This window comes from Pimephales promelas, chromosome 24, assembly GCF_988280905.1.
Source record: "Pimephales promelas chromosome 24, fPimPro1.hap1.1, whole genome shotgun sequence".
In the NCBI taxonomy this organism is placed as follows: Eukaryota; Metazoa; Chordata; class Actinopteri; order Cypriniformes; family Leuciscidae; genus Pimephales; species Pimephales promelas.
Genome location: NC_142792.1, coordinates 2,862,187 through 2,877,101, shown reverse-complemented (window position 1 = coordinate 2,877,101; position 14,915 = coordinate 2,862,187). Strand labels below are relative to the sequence as shown.

The 14,915-nt window shown below is 38.0% G+C and overlaps 1 protein-coding gene across 4 annotated transcripts in view; it reads right to left on the bottom strand.

Moving 5' to 3' along the window:
• Positions 1-2,468: 2,468 nt before the first annotated feature.
• Positions 2,469-14,915, bottom strand: part of osbpl8 (oxysterol binding protein-like 8) — a 62,763-nt gene continuing 50,316 nt past the window's right edge. For all 4 annotated transcript variants that reach the window (XM_039660756.2, XM_039660759.2, XM_089127337.1 and 1 more), the window contains 16 exons: positions 13,596-13,680; positions 13,356-13,515; positions 12,121-12,346; positions 11,682-11,866; positions 10,826-10,907; positions 10,653-10,751; positions 10,475-10,571; positions 10,295-10,393; positions 9,968-10,065; positions 9,675-9,764; positions 8,327-8,463; positions 7,294-7,479; positions 6,471-6,627; positions 5,193-5,295; positions 5,019-5,124; positions 2,469-4,942 (listed from right to left, as the gene is read on the bottom strand). In XM_039660756.2, the coding sequence (XP_039516690.2) occupies positions 4,810-4,942; positions 5,019-5,124; positions 5,193-5,295; positions 6,471-6,627; positions 7,294-7,479; positions 8,327-8,463; positions 9,675-9,764; positions 9,968-10,065; positions 10,295-10,393; positions 10,475-10,571; positions 10,653-10,751; positions 10,826-10,907; positions 11,682-11,866; positions 12,121-12,346; positions 13,356-13,515; positions 13,596-13,680 (2,043 nt within the window). In that variant the 3' untranslated portion in view covers positions 2,469-4,809. The remainder of the gene's footprint in view (positions 4,943-5,018; positions 5,125-5,192; positions 5,296-6,470; positions 6,628-7,293; positions 7,480-8,326; positions 8,464-9,674; positions 9,765-9,967; positions 10,066-10,294; positions 10,394-10,474; positions 10,572-10,652; positions 10,752-10,825; positions 10,908-11,681; positions 11,867-12,120; positions 12,347-13,355; positions 13,516-13,595; positions 13,681-14,915) is intronic.

Here is a 14,915-nt window from a genome sequence, read left to right as displayed (position 1 = left end):
GATTAGACCAAAGCCTCAACATCTCGAGATGCTGTCGGAGACGGTATCTTAGCAACGGTGGCACTGGAGACAATGAGTCGAGAGCTCCAAATATGGATGCGAAGGAAATCCATTTATTGGACTGGAAAAGATTCAGAGATGACAGGCTCGCGGGGTTCGGCGTGACAGCCGAGATCAACCCAACCGCTGCATTTCTGTGCCACCTCTCGCCTCGCTATTAATAATTGAGTGAAGATTAACTTTCAGGTCTGAGGAAAGCTCATTCAACTCCGTGGCGCTCACGACTGCTCCAGCGCTCTTATTTCACACATTTACGTCAGCCTGTTAAAGCAAACACACTGATTTTGCACAAACTAACACTAAGTCACTAACCTGTGACATGCAAGCTACATCCGCTCAGAATTGAATGATTTAGTCACTTGTCATTTAGGCCACACCTAACAACACCCACAACATCCAGCGCTTATTCTGCAGCATTAATGCTCAACTCTCTTCCCAGTGAGCACATTTAGCGTCTACCGCTGCATTATGGGATTTGATCTTCTGATGGGACGATCTGAATAACCAAGGAAGCATCCAAACCCCAAATAAATGACTTTTATTACGAGAAAGAGAGCGCTCTGTCTGATCTCCATCATGGATTTGGTCCCTCTGAGACGACGGATATGAGTGAACGTGATCAGTCTGAGCGGAGACTGTCACCTGTGTTTTTCACAGAGTTCACACATTCACTTACACTTCGTTCTCAAAGTCCCTCAGTGTTCAGTTCTAAATCAGGAATCCACTTCACACATTTCAGGCTTTGTGTGGACAATACAGTCAGAATGAACAGCATGATTCACTCTTTGTGTTCGTTCATCAAGGGCCATTCGATGAGCAACACTCACATTTCTAACCCAGTAATTATTCTTATGGTTCGGAGAAAGTACAAAAATTATCCTGTGAATCATAGTTTCACTCAAAAAAACATTAATGAATACATATATTAGTGGTGTTTGCCAAGTCAAGCACATGAAGTTACATGAGTTATGACATCATCATGTGAAGTCACCAGGGTTATGACATCATCACCACGTGAAGTCACCAGGGTTATGACATCATCATCATGTGAAGTCACCAGGGTTATGACATCATCATCATGTGAAGTCACCAGGGTTATGACATCATCATTATGTGAAGTCACCAGGGTTATGACATCATCATCATGTGAAGTCACCAGAATAAATGACATAATATCATAATGTGAAGTCACTAGGGTTATGACATCATCATCATGTAAAGTCACCAGGGTTATGACATCATTACTATCTCAAGTCACCAGGGTTATGACATCATCACCATGTCAAGTCACCAGGGTTATGACATCATCACCATGTCAAGTCACCAGGGTTATGGTATCATCATCATGTGAAGTCACCAGGGTTATGACATCATCACCATGTGAAGTCACCAGGGTTATGACATCATCATGTGAAGTCACCAGGGTTGAAATCATCATCATGTGAAGTCACCAGGGTTATGATATCATCATCATATGAAGTCACCAGGGTTATGACATCATCACCATGTGAAGTCACCAGGGTTATGACATCATGTCAAGTCACCAGGGTTGAAATCATCATCATGTGAAGTCACCAGGGTTATGACATCATCACAATGTGAAGTCACCAGGGTTATGATATCATCACCATGTCAAGTCACAAGGGTTATGACATCATCATGTGAACTCACCAGGGTTATGACATCTCAGCGACGGGTAGGAAGATGACCCACTGCTCTGAAAGCTGTTATCCCAGCATGCATCAGCACACATGTGGATTAAATGACGGCTCCAGCTGTTTGGCTTCAACGCCAGTGTGGATAAACCCAATTAGTACATCAGGCTGAATGCATTCAACCCACTAACCCTCCAAAACAACATCATCTAACTTCAATAAACTCGACCAAAATCCCTAAAATACTAACCTACCATTATTTAAAAAACAAAAAACAAAACCCTGACACGTTGACCAGCTACTTTGAAGCGCCCTCTGCTGGCTATTACAGTAAATACAAAGCATTGCTGAAAGCATCACACAGATACAGTGAACACATCTGACATTCACAGTTACTGCCAATAAATTATTTACACAAAACGGTATCAGTAATGAAAGCTAAATGAAAGGATTTTAGTTCAATGAAATCTGAATAACACATCAAAAATGTTTTTATGACTAAAACTAACTACAAAAAAGCAAAATAAAAAACTGAATAAACCCCCCCCCCCCCCACCAAAAACTACCTAAAAAAGGCCACATATTATTTTTAGTTTTTGATAAATGTAATAAATTATAAAACTACAACCAAATATTAGCAATCCCACAAGAATTAATATTCTTTTTAAACAATACCAGTCAGAAGCACATAAAAAATAAAATACAAGGAAATTGAAATAAACTGAAAGCGTGCAAAAGACGGAGAAACAATAGTACAGTCTTTTCGATTTATTTGGTGATATGTCACAGGTGACAATAAACTTACAGGAAGTTATTTCTGTAATACAAATAAAGCATGACCTGTACAGAGAGACAGCTGCAGGAAATTATCAACAACAAAAAAACAACAACAACAACATGGATCAGCAGGAGTAAAAAGAGAACAAAACGAACAATGACCTCAACTAGAAGCCTGAAGTGTGCAACCTGGAGATGAACACTGAACAGAGTGCATGTGACATAGAGTTTGATCCCTGGTTTGGTGGCAGACGATGGCAGATCTATGGCAGCTTTGAGCTCCGGGACGAAATCTAAAACTCACAGTGAGACGCCGAGCCGGAAACGTCTCCGAGATCGAGTATGGCACATTCACTCCAGAGTGAGAAATAAAGACAAACGATGGTGGGAATTAAACAGTCGGGTGTAATCCCTCAGACTCCGGCTGCAGGACCCGCTTGTAAAGGCACGTGGTTTTTTTTTTTAGTAGTTATTGTTGACGTGAGCACATTCAAACATCTGATTGGACGCTGTGCAAGTGATCAGGTGACCGAACAAAGACACGTGACGGGGGTTATGGGTGACGGCGTCTGGCTAACACACGTTTCTCTAGATTAGAAGTACAAAACGAAATGGGTTCTTTACTATGTACAGATGAGACGTTAACACTAATCTACTCTCAGACTATTTGGCTTGTTAATCGTACATCTAGTCTGATGTAACATTGGCAGACAAGAGTCAAGCAACTACAAAAGTACGCAACAGTATTCCCTGCTACAGGTTCACTACGCCTAGATCTACTGTTTCCTCCGAGTAATATTAAATGTGAAGCTTGAGATACTGTACACGCTCCTCAAGTATCCTTCCAATAAATTAAACATCATTACCTTTAAACACGACTCGCGAACGTATGAAATGAAGGATCCACATACTGTGCTGTTAAAGGAGTAGTTCACTTTTAAAAACACTTTTGCTGATAATTTACTCACGGCCATGTCCAAGATAAAGAAATTAAGGTTTTTGATGAAAACATCCCAGGATTTTTCTCCATATAATTGACTTCAATGGGAACCAAACGGTTCAAGGTCCAAATGAGAGTTTCAGTGCAGCTTCAAAGGGCTTTAAACGATTCCAGACGAGGAATAAGGGTCTTATCAAGCGAAACGATCACTCATTTAATAAAAAAATAACAAAGTTTACGTTTTATAAGCTCAAATGTTCACCTTGCTCTGTTCTGTGTGACTCTCCTGTTCGAGTCAATTTGTTCGTTTCGTTCATTGAATGAACCAAATGACTCGGAAAAAGATCCGTTCATTTTGATGAATGAGTTGAAACAGGAGAGTCACAAACGTGCATTTGAGCTTATAAAACTTTGCTATTTATTTATTAAATGTGCGCTTGATAAGTCCCTTATTCATCGTCTGGAATCGTTTAAAGCCCTTTGAACAGTTTGCAGTTTGCACTGACCTTGAATCGTTTGGTTCCCATTGAAGTCCATTATATGGAGAAAAATCCTGGAACGATTTCATCAAAAACCTTAATTTCTTTTCGACTGAAGAAAGAATGACATGGACATCTTGGATGAGTAAATTATCAGCAAAAGTTTTTTTCAAAAGTGAACTACTCCTTTAAAAATGAAGATTCAGAATGAAATTGTTCCCGGTACAGTTTTAAATAATACAAAATTTGACCTCGACTCACAACGTCCTTCATTCATTTAATAAAATGTTCATAAAATATCAGTAACATCAGAACCTTTACGATTTATACTCGGGTGTTCAGGTCACATTTCAGTCCCAAAAGAAATAAAAAAACAGAGTTTTAGGACTAATATGCATTAAGACATATTCACTTTCATAACATTTCCAAATTCTCATAGCTATAATGCATCCATTCGCAAATTTTATTTAAATCAGTACAAATTAAAGGCAGTACAATAAATACCATCACGTACAAATACTATCTTTTTTTGTGGATTATAGTAACGAAAACGTTTTTTTTTTTTGCACTTCAGTCATGAGAATTTGAGGTGAAATGTGCTTATTTGTCATGAAAATTAACCTAGATTTCACCCATTAAGTCTGTATATTGACTGACGTCCTCCACCACGCTCATGGAGGGTAAAAACAGTGATAAAATAAATTAAAACCATTGGAGGCTGATGCGAATTTCCTCTTTTTGAAGAATAAAAGTAAACAGTCATTTCTAAAACATCCCACAATGCACTTCAACCAACGGCTGGTGTTAGCCGATAATACGAATTGATAAAAAAAACGAATGTGTGGTGAGGTGGAGCTAAAGGAATGAAGGGTCTCCCGTTTGAGGAGACCTGGACTCGTTACTTAAAGATGAAGTTGAGGAGGACCTGGACGAAGATGAGGAAGAGGACGATGGCGAAATCTCTGTGAGTGAGGAACCAACTTTCCGTCGTCGATTGACCCGCCACTCGACTCCGCAGGGCGTTGACGCTCCTGGATGTAATGATAACAAAAGTCAATATTGTTGTTGTTCATCTGAAGGAAGTGTTTATTAGAGATGTGGCGTCACCTGTTAATGTCTTCCTGGGTTTTTCTGATCGACTCAATGGCACTTTGGATTTCACTCAGATCCGTTCCTTTCTTCCGGAGGCGGCTGTTGTGTTTGCTTTTGTGCCCTGAAGGAAAGACCATGATCAGGTGTTTGGCATGTTTGAGGACGTGTGTGTGTGTGTGTGTGACCTACTCTCGCTGCCTGACGAGTCCTGATGGTCCGGCTCTGGAGATGAGCAGCCACTTTCGGGACTTTTAGGTTTATCACTCTTATGTTTCCGCTTCGGTCCCGTCACCTACAGGAACACACGCACACGAGAGCCGAACATTCACACATTTCATTCTTTATATTGTGGTTATGACAGTATGAATTATATATTCAGATTATCAGATTTCAGAAAGGCTGCAAACAGGGTCCAAAATGAACTTTTTGCCAGCCATAAATATTTAACAATGGCCATGAAGCTAAATTTTGCATATTTGTGCCATTAGCAATGTTTCCATCCATGTACTTTTTTACTTTTACTTTTTTAACATTTATTATTACATTTATTACTTGTTTAAATGCAATTTAAATACATTTTATTAAGCATTTCAATGAAAATTTAATTTATAATTATTATTGCATTCATTACATTTTACTTATTTGAAAACACATTTAATTTATAATACATGTTATTACATTTATATGTATATATATTTAAATTTGACAAATATTTAATTTCTACTTTTTATTATTACATTATGTATTTAAATCTTACATTTATTTACTTAAATGCAAATATAACTTCTAATTATTATTTTATTACATTACTATTTAATTGAATTGTTATTGTAATTTTTTTTTTCAAATCTTACAGTTATTATTTATTTAAATGTATATTTCATTTATACTTTTTAATTTATTACAACATTTATTATTTATTTAAAGATGAATTTCTAACTATTATTATTACATTTATTATCTATTTAAAATTTTGGAATATCAAAAAAAAAAAAATATATATATATATGTATGTGTGTGTATATGTGTATATGTATAATATATGTGTGTGTATATGTATGTATATTATATATATATATATATATATATATATATATATATATATATATTATATATATTTCCATTTAATGTGTTTTAATGGGCACATTTACTCCTATTTTATACATATTCTCAAAATTCAAAATACAATTAATTTTGGACCCAAGTTTGTCCAAGATGCATCCCTGCATCCCATAACACAGGCATGCATGCGAGTCAGTTGCAGACGCCAAAGACCACAAAGAAAAAACAAAAGCTGAAAAGGAAGCAGGGTGGTCATGTGACCAGGTCAGGCAGCAGATGATTGGTTGCACTGCAGAACGGTGAATGGTAGGTTGAAGAATGGACAGAGCGCAGGCGATGATGAGATGGAAGCAGAGAGAGGGATTGTGGGTAAAAGGAGGGAAAGGTGGGGACAGAAGGACGTACCTGGCTCAGGTAATTGTCCCTCCGGGAGCCCTGCTGGGTACTGAGACTAACTACACTGGCTGAACGTACCATAGGCGTCCTGTGGCGCACTTTGGTCTGAATACAGCCGTCTTTCTCGAACTGAATCAGATCGTTGAGCGGATCCCACGGACGAGTGCTAGGACACGGAGAGAAACACACCATCCTCACAGTAAACGGGACACGCTACAATGCACTTCCTGTCCAGCAGGGGGCAGCGTGTGTTATAAAACCAACAGTGAGTGCTGGCTGAACTGCTCTCAAAATCAGTTTTAATGCTTCAATTCAATTTTAGCTATCAAAAATTATATATATTTGGCCCTATGGAATCAGTTTAATTTTTCTGTGTTTTCTTTTAGAATTTTTATGGATTCAATTTGGTTAAATTAAATAAACTTAATTTTAGTAATCAAAAATCATGTCTAATCAATTGAATTCACAAAAAGCTAACAACTTTAAAAAATAATAACAATAGGGCTTTGTGAAATGTAATGTTTTTTTTTAAATCCTGTGTTGAAACAAAAATAATTTTTTTAAGTTGAACAAAAATTACATTTTAAGGGCCCTATAAAAGTTACATTTTCCCCCAAATTCCTTGTTTTCCATTCAAATTTTCTGCAGTCCATTTTGATGGTTTAGTTAAATAAATAAAAGAAAAAATATAATTGAATCATCAAAAATCAAACTTTAATAATTTAATAATAGAGCTTAATGAATATTTGTCTGGATTTATCAGCGCACACAGTGGCATTCAATTGAAGGCATCAGTCTTTGAAAGATGAATGAGATATAAATCTGCGCTTACTCAGCGTAACGGTAATGCCACTCTCCGGTGACGGGGTCTTGCTCGAACAGCGCGGGCATCCAATCCTCACACTTGGCCTTGCGCTCGCGTGCCGCCTTCCTCTGAACCTCCTCCAGGATGAACTTCTCATTGGTCGCCTCCGTCTGGTCTTTGTTATTTATGGCCCGTGTCACATGTTGCCACAGCCTGAAGATGACAGAGAAAGACTTCTGGAAATGTGTTCCTTCTCATAATAATCGTGAAACTATGCATTAGCAATCACGCAGCGGCCTATGAATTCTGTTTGATTTTTTCCCAGATTCCAATTTTTTTAGTTGTAATTTTTCTGGTTTCCATTTTAATGGTAAAATTAAATTTAAAGCTTAAAGTTTAACAAAAATTACAATTTTAGGGCCCTATTAAATCAGTTTTATTTTACCATCCCCCCACTAAATGCCTTCCTTCCGCTAGAAAAAAATAGTCCCTGACCGTGAACAGCAACAACGCTCCATGAAAGCTCAAATAAAACAACATAGGAACTGCAGTGTTGCGCAGTGATGAACAGAACCGGTGGGTGAAGCGGTCACAGCCGTGGTTTATCATGAATAAAGCACAGCTATTGACCAATCAGAATCAAGGATTGGAACTAACCGTTTTACAATGAGGATTAATAAAATGCTGGTTAGGTATGTAATATGCAACGGCTGTTAGGTGTTTGCAGTGACACAAACAATGACATTCCAGTTTAAAGCCTGTTTATGCCATTAAGAAAATGAAATTCTGTCAAATAAATTTTGTTTTAAAGAATGTTCATTTAAAAGCAGCGCTCATTCATCAGTGTATAATGTTACCATTAGAGATGCGCGCATCAACCGTCGCTGAGTCATCATCCATTATCATCACGCGTAACAACACATTAGGATTATTATAATTTGACCATCGGGTGTGGATACTTAAATTATTGGTGGCGTGTGGATGATTTGTTTTTGGCTGCAGATTCACGTATATATATACAAATGAATACAAATGAACAAATGAATTTACAAATTTTTACCTCTCGGACTCGAACTCGCTCTGTTCTTCAGGAGGAACGGTTCCTCGGATCAGTCGGTGCTGCCTCAGCTCCGGCGTCGGGTTCCAGAACGTCTCCATCTCACCCGTTTTCTTATCGTTGATGAAGACTTCACTGTCCTGTAGAAAACACACAAAATGACAATCTGAATCTCAAAGAGCTCTAAGAAGCCTTAGTTTCAGGGCAAAAGATGTTGCTAAAATCATTAGTTGTGGCTAGACCACATGCTCTAGACATGCTTTTGACTATTCCGGGTAAGAGATTCTCACTTTGACATTTTGGGATTTATCCACAAGTTTCCTACGCCCCATGAGGCCTTGCGTCAAAAGGGGGCGCGTCTTCCGGTTCGAAGTAAACAAAGCGCGACTTGACATACTTTACTCGTTCATTCAACAGTTGACAGTCATTCAAGTTATAGCGCGATCCAAACTACCTAACGATGTGGGAACACAACCTCAACGAAATTAAAAAGGGTGAAATAACAGTACCTTTACCCTCCGCAGTCGTTGGCTGGGAGTATTATAATAACATTATTAATAATCAATACTCATCAAGGCATGGTGACAGACAGTTGTGCGAGCTGACAAACAATTAAAATAAAAAAATACACACTTAGTCATTGTGCTTTGGAGTTTATTCAAAATTACAAATGAATGTGCTACTTTAATACATTTGGTATTCTGTCAACACCGGCTTTGATCCTGAGTTTAGGTGTGACATCAGTAGCGAACAGCCAATCACATGCTGAGAGAGATTATAGAATATTAAGAGTCTAAACTAATGTACACAGGAAGATTCGTCGTCTTTTGGGAGGTGATGGAAACTAACGTTACAGTCGTTGGCAGGATCACTCTGATTTCGTTTTCGGCTTATGTTCAAAACAATCACGTTTAAGCCACTGAATTAGATATAATCCGGTTATACATACAACCGCGAACAGCACATGTTGTCCCTGAGCTCCGTAACGACATCTCTCGTAAAGATTTGCGTCTTTAAATAGTCAAATAATTCTCCGAAAAACAGCTAGCCGCTTCGCTAACTAACACACATAATCCCATTGGAATGCTACATCCGCCGCCTCACCGGAAGTTTCACCCACTTTATTTTTTACAGGAGCGCCCCTCGGAAACTTGTGGATAGGTAATCCTCAAGACCCTTGCACACCGAGTCCGAAATGTTCGTATGCGTTTTTTCATATTGGCTCTGAAATGCTTGTTACGGATGCGGACGAACATTTCGTGATTGACACAACGTGAGGTCGTATTTATTTTTTAACATGGGAACATTTCAGACGGATTTTTCTTGTTACTTTTGCACACACACTACTCACCCAGTGCCCCTCGAGTGTCGCCAGCACCTCCTTCCCAAGTTTGATCTTCCCGTTGATCTGATTGACACTATCACTGCTGCCAAGGAACGGCTGAGATGACGGGGAAACATCAGTCATGCCATTGAAACAGGTCATACAAAGCATCATCCATTTGTGGATGTTGTGCCGCTATCAGTGTGGCATTTGGTATGATGTTTTACGAATGTGATGTCTGTGACCTTTCTGTCTGCGCTCCACTGTTCTTCTAAATGTCAGAAAAGCTCAAAAACACACATACACACACACACACAGACCTTGAGTTTGAACTCCAGCTGAGCGCTGTAGCCCGTCTTCTCACAGGTGATGGAGACCTGTCCGCCCAACTCCAGAGTCATAGTACCATACAGGATCCCTGAGAGACACACGGACACACACGTTACTGGACAAACAGCCGTAATGCATGCGCTTGCTAAGCCAGAGCTCATAGAGTGTTTGGTAACACAAAATTTAACATTAACAAATACTAGCGAAAGCTTAACAGATCAAATATGAAAAAAGTATATTATTATATGTAAAATATTGTTACAAACATATATAAAATGCTTAATCTTGTTAGCGTATGTGCATGTGCGCAGACAGACCTTTGCAGTGAGCGTAGGGCATGTTCATCACATAGTCCTCCCCTCTGTTCAGAAACGACAACCTGGCTTCACCGTCCAAGATGGCCGACAGAGAGTTTCCTAAAAAACACCAACACACTCACAATCAGACGTGTGTGTTATAGAAAATCATGCGATTTAATAGTGTACCTTCTGTCTCACCGTAAAACTTGGACTTGGCCAGGATGCTGCCGCTCAGACAAAAGCCATCCTTCCTGTTACTGACATAAAAGGCTGAAACTGGAGGATGATGGGATACCTGGAGGACAACATATGCATTATCTTGGTGTGTAGTTTAATGATATACTAACTGGTATCGAAGTGGATGTCACTGCTTTACCTGCTCTGCGATGTAGAAGGTTTTGCTGTTTGTCTTGGTGTGGATCCATAAACAGCGAAATGTTTCTCCGATAATGGGGTTATACGGTTTCTTTAAACCCTGTCAATGACGAAAATATGAAGTCAAATGACAGATCTGAGACGCCTGATGGCTGTTAGTGAATCTGTCTTCACCTTTGGCTTCTTGTAGAATCCAGAAATGTACCATTTGACCACCTTCTTCATACGGTTATAAGCGTTCTCCTCCACCGCCGCTCTGATGACATAAACCACAGACAATTATGATTAAGCTTCTTTAATAAAACAAACTAAAATCAGATTTCATTTATATTTTTACATTTTATTTTGCCTTCACACTGAGGACTATGTGTGGACGATCAATCCAATGAAATAAAGTACATTTATTTATTATTATAATAATAATAAACAATTTATTGTGATTATTATTAATATGAATAAATGTCATTTAATTAATAATTTAATTATTATATAGTTACCATGCTTGTCCCACTTTATCCTTAATAATGCTAAAATAATTGTAATATAAATTACATTTAAAAATATAAATATAATATTTAAATATAAATTAAAAAAATTATATTTAACACATTATTTGTTTTTATTTTTCAATTTATGTTTTTTTTAAATCACTTTAATTTGAGAACAACATGTTTTTTAAAACTCAATTTTAAAATTTTATAATTTTAGATTTGTAACCAGTGTCATTTTATTATTATTATTATTCATAAACCACTACTAGTTATCAATACATCAAATTGATATATTTATTTTCATATGTTAATTGTTGGTGTTTTTTAATTAATTGTTATTAATTTATTTATATTTTGCATTATTTTTATTTCAGTTTTAGTAGTGCTTCAACTATATACTTCACTTTTAGTTTTTCAACAAACATTAATATATTTTCATTTACCTTTATTTGAATTATTTTATTAGTTTCCAATTTATTTGGGAATATAAAGGACCATCTGAATACTCTGAACATCACTGTGTGTGTGTGTTATCTTACTCCGACAGGAAGTCAGCGTGGTAGTAGTAATCGGACAGTTTGTCCAGGAAGGATCGTGGCTCCAGGATGAAGGTGGGCAGAACGACTTTGGACAGGTCCATGCCGGGCCGGACCTGCTTCAGTAGAGTCCAGATCAGAGATTTATTCTCTTCTGATACTGTCTCAGTCTGAGCCGCTTCGCCAGCCTGATAAACACAACACACACACACACAGATTGAGTGAACAGATTGTGTCATATCCACCACAGACTTTCTGTTCATCTCCCCAGCTGTCTGCTGTAAAAATAGATGTCTGAATAACGTGTTAGCATCTGCCAATGAATAGCACTCGCTTGAGCCAAACAAATTATAATATGACAATTAATTTATGATAATGTCATTATTTACATAGCATTTACAGTGGGGTATGGTATAAAGCAGGACTTCACGGGCACACACACCTCTCCGAGCTCCTCGTGGCTCTGCTCAATGTACGGCGTCTCCCGTAGCGTCTCGTTGGGATCCATGTCGACGTACGAGTCTTCCTGTCGCTCCGACGTGTCGCTGTCGCTCTCTTCACTTTTATCCATCACCTCATTTTCCCACTCCTCCTGCTCCTGCTCATTCTCACGGTCCGACTTATCAGAATACAGGTCCGGATCCTTAAACTGGTCACTGTCATTAAACCTGGCGGATCACGCAAACTCTCAGTTAGTACACAAACACTAGTGATGGCATCAGGCTACAATGTAGGCGTATAGAGTCCAAAAGCTGAATCCTGGATGTTAAAACTGTGGGTTAATCGTGAAAATGCTTTTTGACGACAAGTAATAAACCTTTAAAGACGGACCTACTGTGGTTGTTAATCGATTGTATAGGCTTTTGTTGAAGCCGTCAGCCCGCATTATTTCAACTTATTTTTTAAATAATCATGTTTGCCAGCTGAATTTGTGATGAAAAACTACATTACCCATGATGCAGCACAGAAAATTCCCCCAATCAGAGGGTATATAAGCAAAATACGCCAAAATAAGCAAAATACGCCAAAAGAGCTCTTTAGCTGTAAAGCATGACGATCTTGCTATGCTTAAAATAAACTTAAATATATATTTTTTTAATGTCATCGCAATGCCTTCTTTGTAGTTCTTTTATTCGTTAAAGCCATTAAAAGGCTGGGTTGTTTGAACCCAAATTTGGGTAAAATATGGACAAACCCAAATGTAATTTCAAAATTGAACCAAACTTCAGCTTTCACTTTCAACTGTACAACCCAACATTTGGGTTTTTCCATATTTGACCCAAATTTGGGTTGAAACAATCCAGCATTTTTTAGAGTGCATAGCTGGCTGTTTTAGTTCATGGTGTATGACGCTTTTATAAAGACTATTTCCAAATGAATGGGAAAAATACTTCCAGAGAAAAAGTGAATGTGCTTGATTGTCAATGTGCATGTAAACGATTTGTATTATTGGTTATCATGTGTCATAAAATAGAAATAACTATCTCTATATTATATTAGCCAAGACTGAACTCTCACTAAAGATTTCATGTGAATGTCACGGCACTCTGCAGCCGATCGTCCGTCATTAAAAATGAATATGCAAGTTTATGAAGTGCCACTTTTTATCAATGCTGAATAAAATATGAATTTAAGGAGCCTGTAACGTGACAGCTCAGTGTGTTAATGTGTTCTTACTGAAAGCCCTGCATGTTGTGCGCCCGCAGGAGACTGTAGAAGTTGATGTGCGAATGCTCTGCGGTCTGCGGCGTCTCTTCTTTGCCCTCTCGGATCATCGTTCTCTTCAACAAACTCGAGCATTTCAGAGCCAGTTCAAGAGCGTCCATCCAACATCGGCCTGCACACATCACGCACAAGATTGAAGCCGCAGAACAACACAGCGCTTTATTTTGTCAGTCTGTTGAGTGCGTGTCTCACCGTCAGATTCTGAAGCCGCTCTGAAGATCAGGTGGCTGCTGGGTAACGGCTGTGTGATGGACCCCACGGCTTCTCCTTTAGGGCCCTGAGACGCACGTAAACACAATAAACACTTCATCACACTCTCCAAATGGCACTTTTTACACTAATAAAAGAATATTAGAAATATTCTCATAGCTTTTTCTTTTTATATACTTTATATTTCTTTTATACACTGCCAGTCAATAGTTTTAGTTAACAATACGATTTTTTTTATACTTCAATAAGGACATATTAAATTGAGCGAAGGAGAAAGTAGAGACATTTATAAAGGTTTACTTTTTTTTTTTTTTACAAAAAATCCTGAAAAAATAAATAAATAAAATGTGTCATGGTTTCCACAAAGATATGAAGCAGCACAACTGATAATAATCAGAAATGTTCCTTAAGCATCAAATCAGCATATTAGAATGATTTCTGAAGGATCATGTGACACATCATTTTTTGCAATATATTCACAAAGAAAAGTTATTTTAAATTGTACAAATAATATTTTTACTATTTTTTTTTTTAATAAATGCAGCCTTGGTGAGCAGTAGGAGACCCCAGACCCCAATCTTATAAACGGTTGTGAGTTTTAAAATATTAAATTATATTATTTTTATATTTAGATAATTATATATTTTTTGTCTTACTATGCCTTTAAGACTTCTTTTGGCACTTCAAAGATTAGAGGTATGTGTAACATAACAGCTCCGAGACGCAAGGGTTGAGGATCCAAACGCAGTTTAATAGGTTAATCCACAGACATACACACACAAGGCCAGGCAAAGGTCGAAACACAGATGAGCAGTCCAAACAAAGACAATGTCCAGGGCTAAGGCAAAACCAGGGAACAGAAATAACAAAGGCTCAGAAATGCAGTACTTGCATACTAACAAGACCGAGGGAAGAGTGACTGAATTGACCCTTCGCAGGGAGTTTGATTGACAGGTGATCTGACCAATCATAATCCACCATCCGTCGAATCCGCCATTTTTGTCCGACAAAGCGGTCAGAAGAGTTGGAGGATTTGAACTTGAAAAACGGAGTGTACTGACGTCTTTCTGCGGTTAAAACAACATTCCTTATGTTCATTCATGTTTATTTGATGCTATAAAGGAAGCTGAGGCTCTACAGCGATCTGTCAGACACATTAAAGAGCCACAAAACGGAAATTTATTGCTTAAATTTCTTTAAAAAATGACCAAGTTTGAAAGGTGAGACTTGGTCTGGCTTGTCTGTCAGCGCGTTGTTAGTGTCTTCTGTGCTCCGCAATGTATTTTTCCACTGTGTGAGAAC